General features: G+C 55.8%; 1 protein-coding gene and 1 long non-coding RNA gene across 2 annotated transcripts in view; one reads left to right on the top strand and one right to left on the bottom strand.

The window, feature by feature from the left end:
- The window catches only part of LOC309842813, a 42,658-nt gene extending 28,002 nt beyond the window's left edge, over positions 1–14,656 (bottom strand). Inside the window, exon 1 of the long non-coding RNA XR_014299783.1 lies at positions 14,079–14,656. This is a non-coding gene — a long non-coding RNA (uncharacterized lncRNA). The remainder of the gene's footprint in view (positions 1–14,078) is intronic.
- Positions 14,657–23,718: 9,062 nt separating this feature from the next.
- Positions 23,719–27,089, top strand: LOC309842243 (ral guanine nucleotide dissociation stimulator-like). Its single transcript, XM_082686188.1, has 6 exons — positions 23,719–23,805; positions 24,168–24,271; positions 24,781–24,850; positions 25,467–25,538; positions 25,993–26,067; positions 26,707–27,089. The coding sequence occupies exons 1-6, from the start codon at positions 23,752–23,754 to the stop codon at positions 26,932–26,934; spliced, it is 603 nt and encodes a 200-aa protein (XP_082542314.1). The 5' UTR covers positions 23,719–23,751; the 3' UTR covers positions 26,935–27,089.
- Positions 27,090–27,107: the final 18 nt, after the last annotated feature.

Here is a 27,107-nt window from a genome sequence, read left to right as displayed (position 1 = left end):
TGTGTTTGTAGAAGTGGGGACAGGGGATGAGGGATATGCCCTTCCTGGGCAGAAGCAAGCTGCCTGGTGTTGGAGGCTGGACCCATCTGTCATGTTCATACCCCAGGTCATAGCAGGCTGGATGAAAAGGGGAGGGTGACACAATGATAAGGCTCATGGTAGTCATGAGCCTTAGAGTGTCCTCTGGCTACGTCCTTGCTCAATGTCTTTTCAGCCATCCCTCTTAGCCTGAACTGGAGAACACGATGTCTAGTGGGGGTGTCCCCTGGTGGCAATGTTCCAGGAGGCTGCTAATGGCTCTTGGCCCTGTGTCTATGGGGCACTGCCTTTTCAGAGCTGCACCCCAGAGACTGTGAATGAGCTGGCTGGGGACTTCAACGACTCCAACTCGCTGGACAAAGGTCAGGTGTCCCAGGCCACCCAGGATCAGTGCTGCTCTGAGGTGAGAATAGGAAGAAGCTCCTCCACACCCAGGGCCCCCATGCAATGATGGGGACAAACCTGGGGCCTTCCCAGAGTGTTTCCACTTGACTATTCCACCGGCCCCACCCCAGAGTAACCCACACCTCCGCACATATGCCACACCTATGGGTAAGTAAGGGAGGAAGACACTCTTCACCTACGTGGGACTGGTAGAGAATAGAGTGAATGCTTTCCGTGGCATGGGGGGAAGTTGTTTTGATTTCTTTCCTCTGGCCTTGTGTTGCTTTTCACAAAGCCATGAGTATCTTGGCCTTTTCCCACGGGTTTTACGATATCCCTACTCATGCCAGCTAACAAGTGGAGAACCCAGCTGGGTTCTGGAGAACTGGCCCACGCCCTTCTAAATCCTCATACCAGATAGGGTGATTGAACCTACAAAAGGGCCGGTGGGATCAAGCCATTCTACAGGTTTTTCTGGAATGTATCAACTCTCAGAACACATCGAATCCTAGGAGGTCCACCAGCTCACAGGCTCTTTCCCTCTAGGTCCTCACAGTCCCCCTTTCTAAAGGACGTGGTCTGCTACAGTGACTCGGTCTAGCATTGCTGCTGGAACTTGACGTGACTCAAACTGCTTGCCATTCCAGCAATGCTGCAAGGAAAGGGCACCTCAAGGGTCCTCACAGATGATTTGGGTCACTCCATCTGCCAGACCGTAGACCCAAAGATTGGGTGGAAGGCCTCCGATGCCTCCTGGCCCAGGTAGCTGGCTCTGGCATGAGCTGCTGCAAGGCTTCAGCTACTCCATCTCCCTTGACAAGCAGCAGGGACCTCAGGCCACCAACAACATCCAGTCCTGGTCTGGGGTGAGAACGGGCCCAGGTTCATGGCCATTCTCAGGACCCAGAGATGACCGGGGCCAGCCCACAGCCCAGACTAGACACAACTGGCTGCCCTGGGGCCTGCCAAGGAAGGTGGTTTCCCCCTGAACCTTTCTGCCCCTGACAGCAACAGGCCAAACCGCATCAGCATAGGCGAAATGCCATGTAGCCCATGCTTTGGACAGATCTCAGACCCAACGCGGATGACCTTGAGCAGGCTTGGAGATTCTCAACCTCTCTTTTCTCCTCTCAACAGTAGGGCTCCTTCCTCATGACTCCATGGCATACACATACAGATCTTCATACGGGCTAGGAAGAGACAGACAGGCTATTGCTGTCCAGCGAACCACACATGTTGAAGTCACCAGTACATTTAAGCCTAGATGGGTCCTTTGGAGGTTGGTTTTAGGTTTTCAGCCAAGAACCTTTTTTCTGGGTGGGCACACAAGTCCCTCGTCGTCTTGCCCAAGTTCCCAAAGGGATGGGAGGATGCAGTCTGAGCTCCAGACCCTGCTCTTCCTGGGGCTTCACGGCGTTGAAGCTGACTATGTTGCTCCCCACCCCGCCCCCTTGTCTGCCTGCTGGAAAAGGCATCATCCCTGTCCCCGGACGAGGCCTGCACGATGCTGGAGCTCAAACAAGGCACAGTGCAGAGATGGAGACATTCCCTGCTGCTATCCTTCCCGGATAGAAGCCTCTCAATCGTCACCACCATGTTCTCCATCTATCAGATGTTCCCGTCAGCCCGGCAGGTCCGGGATCAGCAGTTCCCTCGGTGAGTGCCCACCTCATAGCCAGCACAAGGGGGAGCCTTCCGTCTACTAGTTGTAGGACTTGGGAATGTCACTGCACCTCTCTGACTTTCCCTCTCCTGTCCGGAAAAGTGGAGGTGCTAAGAGGATGAACCTCGTAGGGCGACTGCAGGGAGTCATGGGAGGAAACATGGCACGCGCCTCTCTGGGGCCCGGCTCTGCAGAAAGGGCTGCTGGACATGCTGGGCGTCTTCGCGCTGAACATTTCCCTCTCCAGGGAAGACGCGTTCAGGCTCAACCCTCACAGGCCTGTGGTCCTTCTGGGTCTAGAGAAAGGAAACGGAAAGCTGGCAGCTTTCCTATTGGCAAAGGACCTCTGAGATGCCATCTAGCTGGTCCTGACTGTGGTCCTTTATGTGCCCAGGTCGAGGGGACACTGGGAGCAGGCAGAGCAGCCCAAGGGCCACTCAGGATTTGCAAAGTCCTGTTTGGGATGATTTCATTCAATCATGGCTCTTAAGCACCTAGGAATGCAGGCTCTCTCTAGTCACCAAGAGCAGTGAATGGGTAACGTAGAGACAATGTCTGGGTCTCCATTCTCGTCCCAGGGTCACATAGGCACTCTCCACCTCCTAAGCACGCATGTCTAGCGTTCATCAGATGGGGCATCTCTGTGACCTACTCTAGGGATGAATGGATCCACCTCTCTTGGGACCACGAGGATGCACTCTACGATCAAGGAAGAACAGGATAGGTCTTTGGGTGCCAGAGGAGGTCCTGCTGCCTCCACAGAGCAGGGTGGGAGGCGACAGGGGATGTTGCTGGCGAGGGATGTTCAGAACCATGGATCTCCCAGGACTCTCGATTTCCATGGGAGAGCTTAGTGGGGCAGCTTCCTCTGAAGAGGCCAAAGAGTCCGAGAGAGGTGTGGACGGGATGCCAAGCACTCTGGGAAGCAGAGCCCATTGTGGGCTGAGTTGGTGCCTACAACAGCCATCCCTTGGATGGTCCATTCTTGCTCCGCCTGCCCCTATCCATATCCACCTCCGCTGACCACCACAAGTGGGGCCAAGGACAGAAAGGGTGGGGACCGGACCACTCACCCGTCGGCCTCCAACCAAAGCCCAGACACTGGTCTGCAGGGAGGATGCATGACTGAGGGGCCAAAGGACAGACCTATGGGAGGTCCCTCCCTCATCCCACGTGGTCAGCAGTCAGCAAGGACAGCTCCAGAGGGGTTGCAAGTGGGCTGGCGCCATTCTGTGGGGCCCACACCGAAAGGATGGTGCTGTGGGAGTAGCGTGGAAAAGGAAGGGAAGGCCAGGTCTCTGACTCTGCCCCACATTTGACTTTCCCCAGCACTCTGTGTCCCATCTTGGGAACCTGGCCTGAGCAGACACGGCAGGATATCGGGCAGTCCCTGCACACTGCCCATGTGGAGGTCAAGGGGGCCTATGTGCACGTCACGTGGCATGACCGGGACCTAAACACCCATGCCCCCGTTCCGCTGAGGCAGCGGGAACTTCTGCAGCTCACAGAGGCTGAGGCGGAGGGTAAGGGGCATTGCAAGCTGGGAAGGCCATCTGGGATGGGGCTCATGGGCTGGGTATTCCTTGAAAGGCCATGGGATCCGTCCTGTTCAGGGAAAGGCACATGGAGTGTCAGTGATGTGGCTGAATCGTTCCCCTTACTCCCACCCCCGTGTCCGCTATGCGACGCGTTCCAGCAGCTGAGCCGGCCAAAGAGCCTCCCATGGAGCGAGAGGCAACCCTGGCTCTGCATCAGCCATCACCTTCAGGGTCCGAGCCAGCCTCCCCTCCACCGGCTGCTCCAGAACTGGAACAGGGGCTCCTAGGTTACGGATGGTCGCCGGGTCCTGAGGCACAGACGGCTGGGCCATCGGCTTGCCTGGGAGTTTGCACGCCAGCTGTCGCAGGTGCCACTGAGCCCACTCCAGCCGCAGAGGCATCCTGCCAACCCAAGAAGCGGCTCAAAGAGAAGGAGCCTGACCTCCTGGACTTCCCTCCCAAGCTGGTGGCAGAGCAGCTCACCTACATGGATGCGGTGAGCAGCTGGGCCCCCAGGGTAGGAGGGCAGGGCCGGCTTTTCTTCTGCTCTCCGCTGCCCTATACCGGCTTTTCCCTGATGTGGACTCCTAGGATATAGGGCCAGATCTCAGCTGCAGCCCTAACCGACCGGGGAAACCCATCAGGGTTTTTAGACCTGAGCTTTCACTGTCCAGCTGCGGACTGTGGAGACAGGCACTGAGAAGGACTGAGGCAGAGGTACCACGCAGATGCAATGACTCAGAAGCGAGAGCCCGTAAATGGGAAGGCTCTGGTCCCCCGCGGGGAGGAGGGCAGCTCCCTGTGTGCAATCCCGTCCATGGGTCGCCCACCCATCTGCCTGGGAGCCTGAGCACCATCAACCTGGCTTAGGCATCTGATGCGTCCTGAAGGACAGGCTAGACACGGAAAGCCATGCTTTCAGCCACCAGGTGACAATGGGCACCTGTAAGGAGACAGGGACCGCAGGGATGAGCATTTGGAGGAGGAGATGCCCCCTTGGGAGCACCACCTGGTGCGGCCCCCTGGACATGGAATGATCAGGGTGCACACGCCTTCCTCCCTTCCCTTGCCTCTCTTGGCTCCTGGGGCATCCCGCACTGGCTTCCCTCGGAGAAGAAGAGGGGCATGAAATGCAGGCTCTCTAAGCAGGCTCCGGCCACATTCGCAGCCTCCTGAGCTCCAGCTCTGACCTGGGACCCCTCCTGAGGACATGAGTCTTGCATGGGCGAACATGTGTGGGGCTCAACACACCTCCCCCTGTCCCCTAGGAGCTGTTCAAGAAGGTGGTGCCCCATCAGTGCCTGGGCTCCGTCTGGTCCCGGAGGAACAGGCCTGGCAACGAGCACCTGGCACCCACAGTCCGGGCCACCATCGCCCACTTCAATGCTGTGGCCAGCTGCATCGTCACCACGTGCCTTGGCGACCCAAGCATGACAGCCCGGGACAGGGCCGTGGTGGTGGGCCACTGGATCCGGGTGGCCAAGGTATGCTGTGGGAGGCCCAGCTCCCTGAGGCTCGCCTGAGCCTCGGGAACTGCTCTTCTGTCTCGCTCCCTTCTCAGGGCTGAAGGCCCTGCTCTAAGGCCTGTGGTCCCTAGGCTCTTCCTCCCGGGGGCATGGCCCAACGTTGGGACGCTCAGTTCCCACGTGACGCCTCCTTTGCAGTGAGGGAAAATCCTCCCTCTCGCCAGCAGTGTTCCTCTTTAGGGCTGACCTGTGCCCTTCTGCAGCTCCCTGGACATCAGCTTCACCCGTGGGGGAGCCCTAAACCGAGGGGGGCACTAAAGCTCTCGAGCATCTGGGGCTCCTGCTCTCCCACTGACAGCTCCTTCTCCTCCCTCCCCCAGGCCTGTCAGATCCTAGGGAACTACTCCTCCCTGCGTGCCATCCTGGCGGCTCTGCAGAGTGCCTCCATCCACCGCCTGCAGAGGACATGGGACAACGTCTCCAGGTGAGGAGGCTTCTCTGCAGGAGGGGCCAGGATGGAGGCGGGATCTCCCACAGGCCTGTCCTTTGCCCCCCTCAGTCAGCTTGGACCTCCTGGGAGGCAGCAAACCCTGACCAAAGGACCTGGGCCCGGGGCTGCTCCTCTCAGCCTTCCTGGGGAACAGGCCACCAGGCCTCCTGCTTGAGAAATCCAATGTCCTCCATGCCCCACCCTGGCCTCAGCTGAATTCCATATTTCCACGTGGTGACTTGGCAGCCACTGAAGTCTCTGCCCATGGTTCAGCCAGAACCCCACCCAAACCGAGCTGTTCAATTAAGCTGGGAAGGGACGCCCAGGGGGACGCCCAGGAGAACGCCCTCCCATGTCCTACGAAGACCCCAGTGCTCAGAGCAGCCCAGAGCAAACCCTCAGCCAGCCCCGTGGACATGCGGGGCTGCTCCAAGAAAAGGGACTCGCACTCTACCCTGCCATGTTAGGACTCCCCTGAGCCTAACTTCTTTCCCTCTCTTCAGGAAGAGCTTCCGAACATTCCAACAGCTCTGCACAGAAGGCAACCCCCAGGGCAGGGAACTACTCATCAAGGTAGCACGGGAGGTGCAGGGCTCCAAGGACAGGAGAGGGGTGGGAGGAGGCGTGATCCTGTGTGGATGAAGTAGGGAATGGCCTGAAGCATTCCTCGGGGAGCAGAAGCCTTTGGCAGGAATGTGCTGACAGCCTGGGCTGAAGATTCCCCCTGGGGCTGGGACAAGCGGGTGCTGCCCATCCAGACTCCCTAGGCTAGATTTCAGGTCTCTCTGTGTCCATCCATCGAGAAGGTCCACATGGGGGCCCACATGAACGCGGACAGCCCAGAGGACAGGCCCCTGCTCACAGATGGGGTGGGGATGGGTTGTGGGCCACAAAAATGATGATCCTAAGAGGATCCTGAGTGCTCAGGAGACCGCAGGAGGTAGGTGGAGTTCCCCCTTCTGCCCATGGGAAAACAGGCTCAGGGAGGCCAGGCTCCAAGCTCCAGGTCCCCCATGGACTGAATGGGGGAGCTGAGATTGTTCTAGAAGGACTCGTGGCATGCTTCAGGGGAATGGAGCGTCAGTATCAGCAGACGTAGGTCGGACGTCTAGGGTCTGCAGTCAAAGACGGTGGGCGCAAGGGGACTGAGGCTATTCTGCTCTCAAGGATCTTGTCCTTGGCCCTCTAGAAGCGGCCCTCGAACAAACTGGCCAGCCTGGTGAGGCAGCTGCAGAGAGCGCGGAAGGGGCTGCCCAAGAAGGTGAGTGTGCCTGAGGGACAGGGCCTCCAAGGCCAGGGGAGAGGGGCTCCTCCCTGAGGGCTAGAAGCGTCCAGATCAGGACAGGTGGGACCTGCCACTCCAGCTCCACCTCCTGCCTGCCGCCACAGTTGCTCAATGTCTTCTTTCCTGGGGACCAGGAGGAAGGAGTCTAGCAGGCTGGGTAGAGAATGGATTTGGGGCTGGGGAGGGGCCCGGGGCTCCATAGCCAGGGGGTTTTTTGAATTTCAAAAAGCAGGCCCTGGAGGGGATTAGGAGGAGTCTGATGTTCTGGGAGGGTGAGGGGAAAGCGAATCCAGGGGAAGCAACTAAGGGTCCTAGGCCCTTTTCCATGTGGGAAAGTGGGGTGGGCCAGGACGCTGAAGTCTTTTCGGGGAGGGCCCCTGTGGGCACCAGACAGCAGGGACTCATCCCAAACCTACCCCTCATGACACAGGGTGTCGTCCCATACCTTGGCACTTTCCTCTCCGACCTGGTGGTGCTTGATACAGCAATGGAGGACTACCTGGAGGTGGGTGAGCCTGAGGATTGTGGAGGAGGGACCAGAGTCCTGAGGACAGGGAGCAGAGAGTCCCCGGACTGAGCCCTGAGCTCTGAGTCCTTCGGAGACCTCCCTTCCCCACAGCCTCACAGCCGCCCCTAAGAACTGGCATCTCTTGCCCATCTCAGTGCTGAGGGAAGGGAGTCTGCGCCCATCTCAGTGCTGAGGGAAGGGAGTCTGCACCCAGACGGGTGGCCCAAGACTGGGGAAGCACCAGCGCATCCTGAAGGTGAAGCTGCATGCGCTCTGTGTGCATGGGCTGCAGCCTCTCCCTCAGACCTTGCCTGTCGGGGACAGTGAAGTCAGGACCCTGCACATCAGCCACACTTCAGGAGCCCAGCAGATCCTGCCTGCCTGAGGCGTCTGCCGCTCCCTTCAGTCACCACAGAGTGTTGTGCTGCAGGGTGCTGACCGGGAGCCCTTTCACCATCCCCCAGTCTTCCTTCCTCTGGACCCCAGGGCTTGCCCTAACCCCAGTCTCATTGTGTGTGTGGCTTGGCGGCCCACTCCGGGGTCCTGGCCTACGCGCAGCCTCAGAACGGGTGGGTGTAAGGTGCTAGGACTGACCGGGGGCCTCTTTCTGAAGGACAATGGTTGTCTACTTTCCAGGGCAATGAGATCAACCACCGCAAAAAGAATAAGGTGAGCATACGTAGCCCTGGCTGTAGGGAAGGGCAGGCAGACCCTATCAGAGACGCCCCTGGGAAGAACATTGCTTGGCTCCATCCACTCCCCTCCATCTCCCATTTCCTGGGACAGGTTGCTAAGAATGAAGTGCAAGACCCATCGAGTCAGTCAGTAGGGATCCAGAAGGGCATCAAGGAGAACTTCCCTTGATGGAGGAGGGGCTAATTCTACTAGCCTCTGAGAACAGTTTGGGACCAGACGAAGTTGCATGCAGGAGGGTGGTCATGTGTGCCAAGACCCAGGACCCGACCCCTGTCCCGCTGCTCGGCCCTCACCTGGCCCTGTAGCTTCCCCACCCAGGCTCAGGGTGCATCCTGTGCCTCTGTCCCGGCCCAGGAATACCGAGTCCTCACGGACATCATGCTGCTCCAGGCGGCGGCAGAGAATTACTGCCTAGAGCCCCAGCATCCATTCACGGCCTGGTTCTGGGCTGTGGAGCGGCTCAGCGAGGAGGACAGGTGAGGCCCACTCAGGAGCTGGGTCAGGCGACGTCGGGGTGGACTCTTTCTGCTGGCCCCGCCTGGGATCCTCCTTCTAGGGCTCCCTGGGCAGCCAGACACCAGCTGTGGGAAAACCCTGGGAGGGACTCCTGAATGCCAGCTGCTGCTCAACTCACAGGTGTCCCTCTGTCCTTAGCTACAACCTGTCATGCCAGCTGGAGCCGCGGTCCTAGCTGGCCAGCAGAACACAAGCACCAGGACCACTGGCTACAGCCACCATCAGACCTGAACCCGTGCACACTGGCTGAGCCAAGGATTGCCCCTCGGCCCCTGGGCTACTTGTGGTGCACGAGCCCCATCCGCTGCTCAACACCCCTTCCTCTCCCCTACAGAATTACTTGTTCTGGAAGGGGCAATATTGAATATAATTAAAGGGTTGTTATTTAACCACAACCACCACCACCACAACAACAAAAAGGAATGAGAACCCTTGGGATTAAAGTTTTCTTACCCAAATAATAATAGTAGTAGTAGTAATAATAATAATAATAATAATAATAATAATAATAATAATAATAAAGGTTTTTATTTTCTCCTCTACCTGCCCACGTGTGCGTTTGGTTCTTTTATTTCCTACGGTAATGTACAACGTGTACAGACTCTCTTCTTCATTCCTGAACCCAGAAATCTTACAGAGTCAGCAGCTATTCAATGGGGCAGAAAGGAGAGGAGCCAGCCCTCCTCACTTCTGGTGGCACTACTCATTACTGGTGGCACCTCCCAATGCCGTTTCCTCAGAGGACAGGTTCATTTCTGTGTCAGGCATCTGGGCAAACAGCAGACACAGACCTCAGGACCCCTGAGATGGAGACGTTGCAGGTCCTTCCCCAGGAAGGCAACAAACCCTGACCAGGCGAGTCCTGGAGAGTTCCTTCCCCTCCCCAGAACTATGTGCTGCCCAGGAGAGGGGCTGCTACTCTACCCTCTAAAGCAAGGAGGACGATGTCTTGCTTCCTTGGGGATATGCTACGTGTGCGTGTGTTTGTGCGGGTTTGGACCCAGTATTTGGGACTGACGGTTGTCGAGTTCAGTCTCCTGAATTGCATCAGCACGATGTAGGGAAAACACATGCAAAGAGATTCAACCCTGCCTGTGGAAGCTCCAAAATCTGAGGAAGATATTTTGTAAATGGAAGAAGGGCAGGCAGGACGTCCCGTCCTCAGTTTCCCTAGAGGCTCTCCAGGTTCACCCTTTACCAAGACTGGAATCCCCCTGGGATCCTTATCCAGGATCTCTGGATTCCTTTTCCCTGCTTCTTTTGGGTGAGGCTGGAGAAAAACGAAAGAAACTGGGAGGTGTCTCTGGCTCTATTCACGTCTATGCTGACCTAGGAGCTAGGATGTCCAGCCATCCTGCATTTCCTTACGCAGTTCTTGGCAAGGCTGTGGGGCCCTTCAGGCCCCTGACCCTCTTGGTCAGGTCCATGGTAGCCACTGCTCCCTGGCTGGGGCCTGATGGAGCAGAGATTGGTTCTCCCTTGCCAGGATAAAGGTTCAGATCCTTGACCAGAGAAACCCCACACTCTCCTGGCTGGCCAAGGGCACTGTCAGGTCCAGGTGGTTCTGAAGTCCCTGGTCTCCATCATCCACCAGGTGACACACCCATGTTCCACTCACTTGTCTGAAATGGGGAACTCGCCTGACGCGGTAGACCAACACACACATGGAATGTGAGCAGGGGAGAAGCGTCTATCATGCAAATGGATGCGAAACGAAGCAAGGGTAGGAATCCTTCTCTCCAGACACAACAGACTCTGAACCAAAGGGGGGAGGTACGAAGCCACAGAGAAGGACACTACTTCCTCGCAAGGGAGGCCATGTAATAGGAGAGAACATCTCGAAATATGTAGACACGCACCATGGGAGCACCCAAAGGCATCCAACAGTGCATAACAAACATAAAGTCACCTTTGACAGCCGTACCATGCAGTGGGGGACTCTAACACCCCACATCTGCTAATGGACACAGGATCCAAACTGACAATCAACAGGGAATCTATGGCTTTGAGGGATGCACCCGTTTCAACACGTAGATGCAGAACCTTCCACCCTGAAACCGCAGCATCCGCAGTGCTGGATTTCCAGTGCACATGGAACATTCTCCAGAGTAGATCACACGTTAGGGCACAACCCAAGTCTCAACAAACTCCAAAAGATGGATATCATCCCACGCATCTTTTCTCAGCACGATGCTACGGAACGCCAAATGAACCCTAAGAGCAACCCTGGAGAGACCACGAATCCATGGAAGTTCAATTACATGCTACCCAACCAGCACTGGGTCAACCCGGAATCCAAAGAGGATGTCCAAAATTACATGGAAGCAAAAGGACACGCCAAGGGTCCCCAACCTTGCAGATACAGCGCCAGGGAATCTAAGAAGACAGGATCCAGCACCACAAGAAAAATCCCCAATACCATCAGCTGACACATAAGGACCTAGCCAAAGCACAACACAGAGCTCCTGAGCAGTCGCTCAGCCTGGGCGAGTTGGAGCTCCTGCTGTTGGGTGCAGGCTTAGCTTCCATCTCGACTCTAAGTCCCAGCCTGGGGGGTGTTCTTTCCTTTCTCCCAGGACCATCCCCACCAGGGCCACTGGGGAATCAACCCTTCAGGGGGTTCTCGGCAGAGAGAAATGGCCCAAAGGGCCCAGGAAACAACCACCCCTTCCCCACTGGTGGATCAAGGTGGCCCATTAGCGCTCCCTCTGTGGAACATTCCACAGTGCTTTTGGGGGGACGACCCTCTCAGGCTCTGATGCCCAGGGTTTCTCGGCAAAGGGCAGATTCCGACTGAGTACCCCTGGGAGGGACCTGACACTCTGCACTTCCAGCATGCTCGCAGCTAATGCCCCGGCCACCTGTCCCCGGAGCACACGGAGAGACAACTTGCCAGCGGACCAGTGGACAAAACGTCCTCTCTTTCACCACCAGGAAGAGATCGATGCGCAACCGTCTGGCAGCCACAAAGAGGTGTTTGATTGTCAGGAAGATCAACAGCCAGGCAGGGCTTGGTCCACCCCCACAGGCCTCTCCTCCTCTTCTCCTCCAGAGTATAGGGAGGCAGGATGGCAGGAAAGACAGTTTGTTCAGTGGAAGCGAAATCCTGAGCTTGAGTCCCTTTCTCCCTAGTAGCCTGGGCACTCCTACGCTGCTTCCACTGTGGCCTCTGTGCAAGGCCATTCGAAACACCAGTGCTGGCTTGCGAAGTTCCGGGATACTGGGCAGAAAGCGATGGAACACAAGAGAGTCCCAGGGAAGTGACAACGGGTTTGGTCATGAAAGCTTGAAGCTGTCAAAGACCATCTCTTGCCCTATGTTCCCTTGGTCAGAAACCTTTCAGCAACCGCTCAGAGGAGAGACAGGCAGGTACAGAGCAGGGATGGGGAACCCTGGGAGCCACTGTGGACCGAACCGTGGGTGTTTTGTTAACATGGGCTTTGATTCATGTGTGACTTTTCAGAAACAGAAAAGAATAAAGGGAATCAGGAAACAGAGGCAATCAAAAACACCGGCTCAAATATAGGGAACATACTGTTGGGAACCAGGTGGGCGGATGGGTGGAAGAGGGGGTGGGGATTAAGAAGACACTTACTGTGCTGAGCACCGAGTCACATACAGAATTCCTGAATCCCTACTCTTCAACTGAAACGACGAAAATACTGTACGTCCATTAGACTGTATTTTCAAAATTGTCTTTGAAAGGTGGGTATTAGGAGACCAAAATGAGATTACGCTCTGAGAGTTTCCCAATCAGGTCTCCTCAGGCTGTACGTGAATGCACCTTAAAGATCAGTGAAAGAGCCCAAAGACAAAAGTGACATCTGTTGATATGGAAAGGCCAGTGCCCACCTCTGTGATCACAGAAAACACACACCTTCCTATGATATTGGCTGTCGTAAAAGCATTTCACCGACGTCCCCTTGGAGCTACGCTCCTCTGGTATTTCCATTCTCCTTGGTTGTGTGTCCTCATGGAGTAGTTGAAGGGAATATTGCTACCCCGTGTTTGGTGGACTAAACCAAAGCTGGCTATTTCTAGCCCCTGGAAGACTGAGCTAAAGGGCCTTCTGGAAAACATTGCACAACTGGATCTCTCATCGTCTTCCAGAGAAGGAAAGGGAGGCCCCAAAGGGCACCAGTGGAACAGGAACACAGAGGAGGTTCTCCTGACACCAGCATCAGGATCCCAACTCCCTGAGCAAGAATGAAGAACCCCCGTCCCCCCACACACAATGGACACATATCACTGGAATGGGTCAGTTCCCAGGAAAAGCGAAATGCGGCCAAACATGGGAAGGTACACAATAACCTCACTGAAAGAAAGCCCACTGGGATCCCCTGCCCTGGGTCTTAAGTTCCACCTATGCATGAAGCCATTTGATAATCACAGGGGAAGGGAGGGAAAACTGAATGGGAAGCCACCAGAGAGGGAGAAAAACGATGCGAGGCTCTTCTCTAAGAAACAAGCAGAGGAGCCTAACAAATAGCAGGGAGCACATGGGGAGTTAGAGAGGAGAAGGGAGTTAGGGAAAACTGGAAGGGGAGGTGAACCTTGAGAGACTATAGACTCTGGAAAACAATCTGAGGGTTTTGAAGGGGCGGGGGCGTGGGAGGTCGGGGTACCAGGTGGTGGGTATTATAGAGGGCACGGATTGCACGGAGCACTGGGGGTGGTGCAAAAATAATGAATACTGTTATCCTGAAAATAAAGAAAAATTAAATTAAAAAGAAAAGCAAAGAAACAAGCAGAGGGTTGCTGGAGGGGAGGTGGGTGCGGGTATGGGACAATTCGGGCAGGAGCATAAAGGAGGGCATGCGATGGGATGAGCACTGGGGGTGAAACGCAACTGATGAACAGCTGGGCACTACCTCGGAAGCTGATGAGGAACTGTACGGTGGCTTACTGACTTTCCACAACAACAACAAAATACAATCCAAGGTTCTGTGTTTCCTTGATTTTCAATGTGGAAAATACGGGATGATTTCTTTTCTTCCCTCAAGCAAGGAAATGACATAGCCTATTCACGAAAAGGCAATGCTCAGGACATTCTACCCCTTTCAGCCCTAAAGAGGTTTTTCAAACAGGCTTTCACCAGTTGCAGTCCTCATGCCCTTCTAGTCATTTCGGAGCACTCTTGACAGGGGGCAAACCCTTTTTTTCTTCAAGGTGACTCACCCCAAGCAGGTAATATCCCTATGTGCCACAGGAGTGACTACAGGTGCGCCCCCCCCCAACCTTTCCAAGGGCCTCACTACAAGTTTTCCAGAAAGGTGGCATGAATAGTACTGGCTGGAAGGTGGATGCTGCATGACATCCATCCCTTTGTTCACTTGAGGGATGACTAGGGGCAAAGTCTCCATCTCAGTCGTGGACGTGCCAGAGCTCTCCAGCTCCCCTTCAGACACGGCCCTGCCCTCTCTCCCATAGAAGAACCTGCAGAACTACGTGACCATGAACTGGGAACACACAACAAGGGTACAAAGGTCTTACCTGAATTCAGCTCAGCATGGCAATGACAGACTGGTCCCTCTTGGAGGTTGTTCCCAGTGTCCTTGAGGCATTCGAACCCCTTCTTGGCGGCTGACTCCAGACAGTGGCTCACCTGTCACAGTGGCTCATGATAGAGGGATGAGAAGTTCCTCGGAGACAGGTGTCACCACACCACTATCATCACCCTTTGTCGTGGAATAAATCTATGTCCCTCGTCGGATTAAGAAACCCTTCAAACAGGACTGGAGCAGGTGGCAATAAAAGGCTCCCTTTGAAGAAGGGCTGAGCTTGGGGACATGTCCAGTCCTATGTCTCACTGCTGCCATCACCACACACAGTGGTGCCCCAAATGGGCAGGGTACCATTTCCAGTACACGGCTCCTGCTCGCCCAAGGTACCTATTCCTATCATCGCGCCATCGCATCTGGTCAGGACCCCAGCATTAGGCCTGTGCGTCTCCAGTTCCTGCTGCTGCCTGCCTCCACCAGCGATCCTGTTTCCTCTCTGAATTCCGAGCGCCGCAGCATCCATCTTCCTCACCTTCACAAAACAGGATTGTGCAATGATTTCATGGATACGACCTGCAAGGCACAGGATGGAAAAGAAAAGGAAACTCACACCCTGGACATTCAGGATACTTAAAATCTTTGTGACTTGAATGACGTTATCAACCAAGGGAAAGCACAGTCCAGAAGTCGGGAAAGCATGTTTGCAAACCATGGATCTGGCAGGTTCTCAATATCCACAATATCTAGAGATCCCAGGAACTCAACAACATCAACAACAAGAGAAAAACAAGTCAAATGTGATGTGTGAATGTACACATGGGCAAGAGACATAACCTCAAAGCTATACGCAAGGAAGGAAATTGCAAGCAATGAGATACCTTTATGAATCCATGAGGTTGGCTCCCCATGGAAAAAGAAAAACAAAACAAAACACAACAAAGCAAAACAAAACAAAACAAAACACTCGGGAGAAAGGAAAAGACCAAGCCATGGCAAAGATAAAGAGAATTAGGAACCTTGCTGATTGGGTGTGGTAGGAATGTTTAAGGGCATGCTTGTGAAATCAGTATGACAGCTCTTCACAAAAATCAACTTGAGTGGGACACCTGGGTGGCTCAGTCTGTTGAGGTCTCAGGATCCTGGGATGGAGTCCCACATCGGGCTTCTTGCTCAGCCGGGAGCCTGCTTCTCCCCTGCCTGCTCTGCCTGCCACTTCTCCTGCTTCTGCATGCCTCTTTCTCACGCTGACAAATGAATAAATAAACCGTTTTTAAAAAATCAACTTTCGCACTACCATGTGTTTTAGTACTTGCCCTTCTGTGCTAGGTACCCACATTCATGAACAGGATAGTATGGTCCTGGAGACTTATCTGAGCACACCTTCTCATGGCAGCATGGTTCCTAAAAGCTAACCCATGAACGCAATCCAAGTATCTGTCCAGGGAGGAACAGATGTTGTATATACAGACGTTGGGATAGTATTCATTCGCTAAAGAGGACAAAAACATTGACATGCGCCACCCCGTGGGCGAACGTTGAGGAGGGTGTGCTAAGTGAGAGGAGTATGCATGAAGATAACCAACTTGGACTCCACTCTTAGGACCTACCTAGAGTGGACTCCGAAGGACAGAAAGTAGAATGGTGTTTGCCAAGGGCTGGAAGGAGGCGCTCGCGGGAAGAGTCTGACGCATGCTAAAGAGCTTTAGATGGACAAGATGCCAAGGAGATGGGAAGGTGGGTTCCAGGGAGCTTGGGACAAAGACATTAATGCTTTTTAAGACATTTAGAATGTACTCCGTGAACTTCATGGACTTCACGACCTAAAAATAAATTGCACTGAAAAGCTGCAAAGATGGAGAAATGAACACAGGACCATTTCATCTGGCCCTTTATACCCTTTCCAGGTAGGTCCTCTCTCAGCCATTCGACTTCTGCCATTTTCCTTGAGACAACATGGAGCCAACAAAATGTCCTTCTGTGCCTACTTCGAGGTTGAAAGACAGAATTGCCCCACCCGGGACAACTTTATGTGAGAAGGTATTTTTCAGAGTTAATTTCTTGAGACCTGTTATTCCTTGATCATGTTTTCAAACAGAACCCAAACTGAACATTCTCCTTCGTCTGCTTGATTTTTCCTTCCCTGATTTTTTCCCCCCACTCAGAACCCATTGTTGATGCAAGGGCTTGGGTGTTCCTATGCCTGTCGTCATCTACTGACTTTAGCTTCTGCTGTTTCCAGTTTTGCTTACGTGTCATTCCTTTACCAAGTCAACTTTCCCGAGGCTCATTATGAATAGTAAAATATTTTCGGCCCCAGTTGGATTGAAAGAACTGACATCGAGCACTGTGCACGTCTCAGCTACACAACACAATGACTTCATGTTCCTAGGCCCTAAAAGGATGACCAGAATAAGCGGTGTTCACAAGGATTCCTGACCATGGGGGTGGGCGCAGGGAGTTCTTGGCCATATTCCTTGGCTGTCTAGGAGTATGTTCCCAGGCGTGGAACTCTGGGATCCTACGGTAGATTGTTGGTTGGGAGCATAGGAGCTAACAAATGCCGGTGAGGACAGGGAGAACAGGGAACCCTTGGACACCATCCGTGGGAATGCACACTGGCACAAGTCACTGTGCAACACAGTATGGAGGGTCCCACAGTCTAGAGATGGACCAACGCACCAAACAGTGCCATGCGAAAGAAAAGAGCAAGCGTTCCGTGAGACAAACGAAGAATACTCTGAAAGAAGGCTGCAGAGTCATTGGAGAGAAAGGCCCGAAAGGCCTCACTGAGGGGGACAGCGCTGAGGACAGAATAAAAACAAGGGAGCTAGTCCCACACAAGTCTGGCTGCCCTGTGTCATGAAGAGGGAAGGCACCTCTGCCTTAGAGCCTCACTACCAGAAGCTGGTTTGGCCAGAGGACATGAAAGAGGCATCCAGTGTGGCTGGAGAGCAACTGGGAGCAGAGCAGAGGGTGGTGAGGAAGGCAGGGACAGGGCCTCAGGCCTGGGAGACAGGTAGCGATCTCTTGTCCCTCTGCAACGGCATTGCCCCAATACCCTGCATCTTCAAATGCATGGACTGAATGCCCCACAGTTGTTGCAGAAGAGGAATGGAGGCACAATTCCGCATGCTTCCTCCACATCACCATACTTGTGAGCCCGTGGTTGTAACTGAGGCTGGACTAGCAGAGGATTTTCCCCAACTTAGCACCCATCATTCGGGGAGCCATTCAACTCAGAATCTGAGTTTCTGGGCGCATGTTGGCCTTGCCACTGCCTCCGATCCTGGCACTGTGAGCCTCGATAGATGGCAGCGCCAACCATCTGGGCATGTTTTTCGCTTCAGATTCCGAGAAGAAAAGGGGAACAAGGGAGAAGTGGACCATGAGCAAAGAAACTAGGAAGTGCGAAACTCCTTGCCTGACATCTAGAGAAACACGAGGCATGCTATTTCATCACGTTGAGTAAGTACATCGCGTGGCTCAGAAGCCACTCGCTAACCACCCAGAGCTTGCAGAGTGATGCCTCCACCACAGGTCAGGATCCCTGGGAGCCACTGTGAAGGCTGCTCCCCTCATATACCAGAACGAGGGAAAGAGGTCTCCTTCTAAAGCTATGTGGGAAACAACTGAACCGTTTCACTACCGAGGATGACAAAGTCTGCATCTTCGTGCATTTCCACCCCATCATGGTGCCCCATTATAATGACGCCAAGAGGGAAAGGGACGGTTCCAAAACGACACAAAGCCGGGACCCAGGCCTCCTCGCAGCGTTCCTCCAGGCCACGTCCCACCCCTTCCTGCAATTCATCTGGCCTTCTATGTGTGCCTCTGATTTTCCGTGACACCGTCGCACACATACCACAAATACGGTCTACATACACCCTAAGATGTCCCAAGGAACTAGATTCTCCCTGGTCCCCACTATGCAGGTTGGGAATGTGGGCACTAGGGGAGACACACAATGACTGAGGACACAGGAGTGGGAAAGGACAGAGAACAAACGTCTGACTTCAGCTCTGTCTCCTGAAAGGGAGGACCTGAGTGCCAATTCCAGAGCATGGTGCCTCTGGCACTTTTGGCTCATTGTGTACAGTCCCGGGGAAGAGAGGTCAAGAGCCAAGTGAAGGGGCTGCAGAGAGGGGGTGACTTTAGGAAGGGCCCCAGGTATTAGAATCCTGAAAGCGTGACCTCATATTCTTCATGATAGGCCCCAACTGAACTTAGAACTCTGGCAACCAGGCACCCACTTTCAAAGGGCAACCTGCTCTCCAGCACACTTGAGTGGAGACCTTCGACAGAACACCATGTTCAGTTGTTGTCTTCCTACTTCCAGGGGTGCTGGGCCCACAGGAGCCCAGAGCCAGAGACATGACTGCAGTTGCAGACAGTGCTTCAGCCCTCTTTTCCAAAGCTTCTGGTCATGGGGCCGGAGACACCAACAGGTAACACAAGGCAGCTCGGGGCAGCCCACTGGAGAGTGGGCAACAACTGTGGTCCCACCTCAGCGGGCACACACCACTGTCCCTTACTGTGTGGGAGCGCATCTCTCTCTCTCTCTCTCTCTCCCTGTTTGTGTGTGTGTGTGTGTGTGTGTGTGTGTGTGTGTGTGTGTTTTTAGAAGTGGGGACAGGGGATGAGGGATATGCCCTTCCTGGGCAGAAGCAAGCTGCCTGGTGTTGGAGGCTGGACCCATCTGTCATGTTCATACCCCAGGTCATAGCAGGCTGGATGAAAAGGGGAGGGTGACACAATGATAAGGCTCATGGTAGTCATGAGCCTTAGAGTGTCCTCTGGCTACGTCCTTGCTCAATGTCTTTTCAGCCATCCCTCTTAGCCTGAACTGGAGAACACGATGTCTAGTGGGGGTGTCCCCTGGTGGCAATGTTCCGGGAGGCTGCTAATGGCTCTTGGCCCTGTGTCTATGGGGCACTGCCTTTTCAGAGCTGCACCCCAGAGACTGTGAATGAGCTGGCTGGGGACTTCAACGACTCCAACTCGCTGGACAAGGGTCAGGTGTCCCAGGCCACCCAGGATCAGTGCTGCTCTGAGGTGAGAATAGGAAGAAGCTCCTCCACACCCAGGGCCCCCATGCAACGATGGGGACAAACCTGGGGCCTTCCCAGAGTGTTTCCACTTGACTATTCCACCGGCCCCACCCCAGAGTAACCCACACCTCCGCACATATGCCACACCTATGGGTAAGTAAGGGAGGAAGACACTCTTCACCTACGTGGGACTGGTAGAGAATAGAGTGAATGCTTTCCGTGGCATGAGGGGAAGTTGTTTTGATTTCTTTCCTCTGGCCTTGTGTTGCTTTTCACAAAGCCATGAGTATCTTGGCCTTTTCCCACGGGTTTTACGATTTTCCCTACTCATGCCAGCTAACAAGTGGAGAACCCAGCTGGGTTCTGGAGAACTGGCCCACGCCCTTCTAAAGCCTCATACCAGATAGGGTGATTGAACCTACAAAAGGGCCGGTGGGATCAAGCCATTCTACAGGTCTTTCTGGAATGTATCAACTCTCAGAACACATCGAATCCTAGGAGGTCCACCAGCTCACAGGCTCTTTCCCTCTAGGTCCTCACAGTCCCCCTTTCTAAAGGACGTGGTCTGCTACAGTGACTCGGTCTAGCATTGCTGCTGGAACTTGACGTGACTCAAACTGCTTGCCATTCCAGCAATGCTGCAAGGAAAGGGCACCTCAAGGGTCCTCACAGATGATTTGGGTCACTCCATCTGCCAGACCGTAGACCCAAAGATTGGGTGGAAGGCCTCCGATGCCTCCTGGCCCAGGTAGCTGGCTCTGGCATGAGCTGCTGCAAGGCTTCAGCTACTCCATCTCCCTTGACAAGCAGCAGGGACCTCAGGCCACCAACAACATCCAGTCCTGGTCTGGGGTGAGAACGGGCCCAGGTTCATGGCCAGTCTCAGGACCCAGAGATGACCGGGGCCAGCCCACAGCCCAGACTAGACACAACTGGCTGCCCTGGGGCCTGCCAAGGAAGGTGGTTTCCCCCTGAACCTTTCTGCCCCTGACAGCAACAGGCCAAACCGCATCAGCATAGGCGAAATGCCATGTAGCCCATGCTTTGGACAGATCTCAGACCCAACGCGGATGACCTTGAGCAGGCTTGGAGATTCTCAACCTCTCTTTTCTCCTCTCAACAGTAGGGCTCCTTCCTCATGACTCCATGGCATACACATACAGATCTTCATACGGGCTAGGAAGAGACAGACAGGCTATTGCTGTCCAGCGAACCACACATGTTGAAGTCACCAGTACATTTAAGCCTAGATGGGTCCTTTGGAGGTTGGTTTTAGGTTTTCAGCCAAGAACCTTTTTTCTGGGTGGGCACACAAGTCCCTCGTCGTCTTGCCCAAGTTCCCAAAGGGATGGGAGGATGCAGTCTGAGCTCCAGACCCTGCTCTTCCTGGGGCTTCACGGCGTTGAAGCTGACTATGTTGCTCCCCACCCCGCCCCCTTGTCTGCCTGCTGGAAAAGGCATCATCCCTGTCCCCGGACGAGGCCTGCACGATGCTGGAGCTCAAACAAGGCACAGTGCAGAGATGGAGACATTCCCTGCTGCTATCCTTCCCGGATAGAAGCCTCTCAATCGTCACCACCATGTTCTCCATCTATCAGATGTTCCCGTCAGCCCGGCAGGTCCGGGATCACCAGTTCCCTCGGTGAGTGCCCACCTCATAGCCAGCACAAGGGGGAGCCTTCCGTCTACTAGTTGTAGGACTTGGGAATGTCACTGCACCTCTCTGACTTTCCCTCTCCTGTCCGGAAAAGTGGAGGTGCTAAGAGGATGAACCTCGTAGGGCGACTGCAGGGAGTCATGGGAGGAAACATGGCACGCGCCTCTCTGGGGCCCGGCTCTGCAGAAAGGGCTGCTGGACATGCTGGGCGTCTTCGCGCTGAACATTTCCCTCTCCAGGGAAGACGCGTTCAGGCTCAACCCTCACAGGCCTGTGGTCCTTCTGGGTCTAGAGAAAGGAAACGGAAAGCTGGCAGCTTTCCTATTGGCAAAGGACCTCTGAGATGCCATCTAGCTGGTCCTGACTGTGGTCCTTTATGTGCCCAGGTCGAGGGGACACTGGGAGCAGGCAGAGCAGCCCAAGGGCCACTCAGGATTTGCAAAGTCCTGTTTGGGATGATTTCATTCAATCATGGCTCTTAAGCACCTAGGAATGCAGGCTCTCTCTAGTCACCAAGAGCAGTGAATGGGTAACGTAGAGACAATGTCTGGGTCTCCATTCTCGTCCCAGGGTCACATAGGCACTCTCCACATCCTAAGCACGCATGTCTAGCGTTCATCAGATGGGGCATCTCTGTGACCTACTCTAGGGATGAATGGATCCACCTCTCTTGGGACCACGAGGATGCACTCTACGATCAAGGAAGAACAGGATAGGTCTTTGGGTGCCAGAGGAGGTCCTGCTGCCTCCACAGAGCAGGGTGGGAGGCGACAGGGGATGTTGCTGGCGAGGGATGTTCAGAACCATGGATCTCCCAGGACTCTCGATTTCCATGGGAGAGCTTAGTGGGGCAGCTTCCTCTGAAGAGGCCAAAGAGTCCGAGAGAGGTGTGGACGGGATGCCAAGCACTCTGGGAAGCAGAGCCCATTGTGGGCTGAGTTGGTGCCTACAACAGCCATCCCTTGGATGGTCCATTCTTGCTCCGCCTGCCCCTATCCATATCCACCTCCGCTGACCACCACAAGTGGGGCCAAGGACAGAAAGGGTGGGGACCGGACCACTCACCCGTCGGCCTCCAACCAAAGCCCAGACACTGGTCTGCAGGGAGGATGCATGACTGAGGGGCCAAAGGACAGACCTATGGGAGGTCCCTCCCTCATCCCACGTGGTCAGCAGTCAGCAAGGACAGCTCCAGAGGGGTTGCAAGTGGGCTGGCGCCATTCTGTGGGGCCCACACCGAAAGGATGGTGCTGTGGAAGTAGCGTGGAAAAGGAAGGGAAGGCCAGGTCTCTGACTCTGCCCCACATTTGACTTTCCCCAGCACTCTGTGTCCCATCTTGGGAACCTGGCCTGAGCAGACACGGCAGGATATCGGGCAGTCCCTGCACACTGCCCATGTGGAGGTCAAGGGGGCCTATGTGCACGTCACGTGGCATGACCGGGACCTAAACACCCATGCCCCCGTTCCGCTGAGGCAGCGGGAACTTCTGCAGCTCACAGAGGCTGAGGCGGAGGGTAAGGGGCATTGCAAGCTGGGAAGGCCATCTGGGATGGGGCTCATGGGCTGGGTATTCCTTGAAAGGCCATGGGATCCGTCCTGTTCAGGGAAAGGCACATGGAGTGTCAGTGATGTGGCTGAATCGTTCCCCTTACTCCCACCCCCGTGTCCGCTATGCGACGCGTTCCAGCAGCTGAGCCGGCCAAAGAGCCTCCCATGGAGCGAGAGGCAACCCTGGCTCTGCATCAGCCATCACCTTCAGGGTCCGAGCCAGCCTCCCCTCCACCGGCTGCTCCAGAACTGGAACAGGGGCTCCTAGGTTACGGATGGTCGCCGGGTCCTGAGGCACAGACGGCTGGGCCATCGGCTTGCCTGGGAGTTTGCACGCCAGCTGTCGCAGGTGCCACTGAGCCCACTCCAGCCGCAGAGGCATCCTGCCAACCCAAGAAGCAGCTCAAAGAGAAGGAGCCTGACCTCCTGGACTTCCCTCCCAAGCTGGTGGCAGAGCAGCTCACCTACATGGATGCGGTGAGCAGCTGGGCCCCCAGGGTAGGAGGGCAGGGCCGGCTTTTCTTCTGCTCTCCGCTGCCCTATACCGGCTTTTCCCTGATGTGGACTCCTAGGATATAGGGCCAGATCTCAGCTGCAGCCCTAACCGACCGGGGAAACCCATCAGGGTTTTTAGACCTGAGCTTTCACTGTCCAGCTGCGGACTGTGGAGACAGGCACTGAGAAGGACTGAGGCAGAGGTACCACGCAGATGCAATGACTCAGAAGCGAGAGCCCGTAAATGGGAAGGCTCTGGTCCCCCGCGGGGAGGAGGGCAGCTCCCTGTGTGCAATCCCGTCCATGGGTCGCCCACCCATCTGCCTGGGAGCCTGAGCACCATCAACCTGGCTTAGGCATCTGATGCGTCCTGAAGGACAGGCTAGACACGGAAAGCCATGCTTTCAGCCACCAGGTGACAATGGGCACCTGTAAGGAGACAGGGACCGCAGGGATGAGCATTTGGAGGAGGAGATGCCCCCTTGGGAGCACCACCTGGTGCGGCCCCCTGGACATGGAATGATCAGGGTGCACACGCCTTCCTCCCTTCCCTTGCCTCTCTTGGCTCCTGGGGCATCCCGCACTGGCTTCCCTCGGAGAAGAAGAGGGGCATGAAATGCAGGCTCTCTAAGCAGGCTCCGGCCACATTCGCAGCCTCCTGAGCTCCAGCTCTGACCTGGGACCCCTCCCGAGGACATGAGTCTTGCATGGGCGAACATGTGTGGGGCTCAACACACCTCCCCCTGTCCCCTAGGAGCTGTTCAAGAAGGTGGTGCCCCATCAGTGCCTGGGCTCCGTCTGGTCCCGGAGGAACAGGCCTGGCATCGAGCACCTGGCACCCACAGTCCGGGCCACCATCGCCCACTTCAATGCTGTGGCCAGCTGCATCGTCACCACGTGCCTTGGCGACCCAAGCATGACAGCCCGGGACAGGGCCGTGGTGGTGGGCCACTGGATCCGGGTGGCCAAGGTATGCTGTGGGAGGCCCAGCTCCCTGAGGCTCGCCTGAGCCTCGGGAACTGCTCTTCTGTCTCGCTCCCTTCTCAGGGCTGAAGGCCCTGCTCTAAGGCCTGTGGTCCCTAGGCTCTTCCTCCCGGGGGCATGGCCCAACGTTGGGACGCTCAGTTCCCACGTGACGCCTCCTTTGCAGTGAGGGAAAATCCTCCCTCTCGCCAGCAGTGTTCCTCTTTAGGGCTGACCTGTGCCCTTCTGCAGCTCCCTGGACATCAGCTTCACCCGTGGGGGAGCCCTAAACCGAGGGGGGCACTAAAGCTCTCGAGCATCTGGGGCTCCTGCTCTCCCACTGACAGCTCCTTCTCCTCCCTCCCCCAGGCCTGTCAGATCCTAGGGAACTACTCCTCCCTGCGTGCCATCCTGGCGGCTCTGCAGAGTGCCTCCATCCACCGCCTGCAGAGGACATGGGACAACGTTTCCAGGTGAGGAGGCTTCTCTGCAGGAGGGGCCAGGATGGAGGCGGGATCTCCCACAGGCCTGTCCTTTGCCCCCCTCAGTCAGCTTGGACCTCCTGGGAGGCAGCAAACCCTGACCAAAGGACCTGGGCCCGGGGCTGCTCCTCTCAGCCTTCCTGGGGAACAGGCCACCAGGCCTCCTGCTTGAGAAATCCAATGTCCTCCATGCCCCACCCTGGCCTCAGCTGAATTCCATATTTCCACGTGGTGACTTGGCAGCCACTGAAGTCTCTGCCCATGGTTCAGCCAGAACCCCACCCAAACCGAGCTGTTCAATTAAGCTGGGAAGGGACGCCCAGGGGGACGCCCAGGAGAACGCCCTCCCATGTCCTACGAAGACCCCAGTGCTCAGAGCAGCCCAGAGCAAACCCTCAGCCAGCCCCGTGGACATGCGGGGCTGCTCCAAGAAAAGGGACTCGCACTCTACCCTGCCACGTTAGGACTCCCCTGAGCCTAACTTCTTTCCCTCTCTTCAGGAAGAGCTTCCGAACATTCCAACAGCTCTGCACAGAAGGCAACCCCCAGGGCAGGGAACTACTCATCAAGGTAGCACGGGAGGTGCAGGGCTCCAAGGACAGGAGAGGGGTGGGAGGAGGCGTGATCCTGTGTGGATGAAGTAGGGAATGGCCTGAAGCATTCCTCGGGGAGCAGAAGCCTTTGGCAGGAATGTGCTGACAGCCTGGGCTGAAGATTCCCCCTGGGGCTGGGACAAGCGGGTGCTGCCCATCCAGACTCCCTAGGCTAGATTTCAGGTCTCTCTGTGTCCATCCATCGAGAAGGTCCACATGGGGGCCCACATGAACGCGGACAGCCCAGAGGACAGGCCCCTGCTCACAGATGGGGTGGGGATGGGTTGTGGGCCACAAAAATGATGATCCTAAGAGGATCCTGAGTGCTCAGGAGACCACAGGAGGTAGGTGGAGTTCCCCCTTCTGCCCATGGGAAAACAGGCTCAGGGAGGCCAGGCTCCAAGCTCCAGGTCCCCCATGGACTGAATGGGGGAGCTGAGATTGTTCTAGAAGGACTCGTGGCATGCTTCAGGGGAATGGAGCGTCAGTATCAGCAGACGTAGGTCGGACGTCTAGGGTCTGCAGTCAAAGACGGTGGGCGCAAGGGGACTGAGGCTATTCTGCTCTCAAGGATCTTGTCCGTGGCCCTCTAGAAGCGGCCCTCGAACAAACTGGCCAGCCTGGTGAGGCAGCTGCAGAGAGCGCGGAAGGGGCTGCCCAAGAAGGTGAGTGTGCCTGAGGGACAGGGCCTCCAAGGCCAGGGGAGAGGGGCTCCTCCCTGAGGGCTAGAAGCGTCCAGATCAGGACAGGTGGGACCTGCCACTCCAGCTCCACCTCCTGCCTGCCGCCACAGTTGCTCAATGTCTTCTTTCCTGGGGACCAGGAGGAAGGAGTCTAGCAGGCTGGGTAGAGAATGGATTTGGGGCTGGGGAGGGGCCCGGGGCTCCATAGCCAGGGGGTTTTTTGAATTTCAAAAAGCAGGCCCTGGAGGGGATTAGGAGGAGTCTGATGTTCTGGGAGGGTGAGGGGAAAGCGAATCCAGGGGAAGCAACTAAGGGTCCTAGGCCCTTTTCCATGTGGGAAAGTGGGGTGGGCCAGGACGCTGAAGTCTTTTCGGGGAGGGCCCCTGTGGGCACCAGACAGCAGGGACTCATCCCAAACCTACCCCTCATGACACAGGGTGTCGTCCCATACCTTGGCACTTTCCTCTCCGACCTGGTGGTGCTTGATACAGCAATGGAGGACTACCTGGAGGTGGGTGAGCCTGAGGATTGTGGAGGAGGGACCAGAGTCCTGAGGACAGGGAGCAGAGAGTCCCCGGACTGAGCCCTGAGCTCTGAGTCCTTCGGAGACCTCCCTTCCCCACAGCCTCACAGCCGCCCCTAAGAACTGGCATCTCTTGCCCATCTCAGTGCTGAGGGAAGGGAGTCTGCGCCCATCTCAGTGCTGAGGGAAGGGAGTCTGCACCCAGACGGGTGGCCCAAGACTGGGGAAGCACCAGCGCATCCTGAAGGTGAAGCTGCATGCGCTCTGTGTGCATGGGCTGCAGCCTCTCCCTCAGACCTTGCCTGTCGGGGACAGTGAAGTCAGGACCCTGCACATCAGCCACACTTCAGGAGCCCAGCAGATCCTGCCTGCCTGAGGCGTCTGCCGCTCCCTTCAGTCACCACAGAGTGTTGTGCTGCAGGGTGCTGACCGGGAGCCCTTTCACCATCCCCCAGTCTTCCTTCCTCTGGACCCCAGGGCTTGCCCTAACCCCAGTCTCATTGTGTGTGTGGCTTGGCGGCCCACTCCGGGGTCCTGGCCTACGCGCAGCCTCAGAACGGGTGGGTGTAAGGTGCTAGGACTGACCGGGGGCCTCTTTCTGAAGGACAATGGTTGTCTACTTTCCAGGGCAATGAGATCAACCACCGCAAAAAGAATAAGGTGAGCATACGTAGCCCTGGCTGTAGGGAAGGGCAGGCAGACCCTATCAGAGACGCCCCTGGGAAGAACATTGCTTGGCTCCATCCACTCCCCTCCATCTCCCATTTCCTGGGACAGGTTGCTAAGAATGAAGTGCAAGACCCATCGAGTCAGTCAGTAGGGATCCAGAAGGGCATCAAGGAGAACTTCCCTTGATGGAGGAGGGGCTAATTCTACTAGCCTCTGAGAACAGTTTGGGACCAGACGAAGTTGCATGCAGGAGGGTGGTCATGTGTGCCAAGACCCAGGACCCGACCCCTGTCCCGCTGCTCGGCCCTCACCTGGCCCTGTAGCTTCCCCACCCAGGCTCAGGGTGCATCCTGTGCCTC

Source organism: Mustela nivalis (assembly GCF_964662115.1).
Source record: "Mustela nivalis genome assembly, chromosome: 10".
Classification (NCBI taxonomy): domain Eukaryota; kingdom Metazoa; phylum Chordata; class Mammalia; order Carnivora; family Mustelidae; genus Mustela; species Mustela nivalis.
This window is presented reverse-complemented; position numbering and strand designations above follow the sequence as displayed.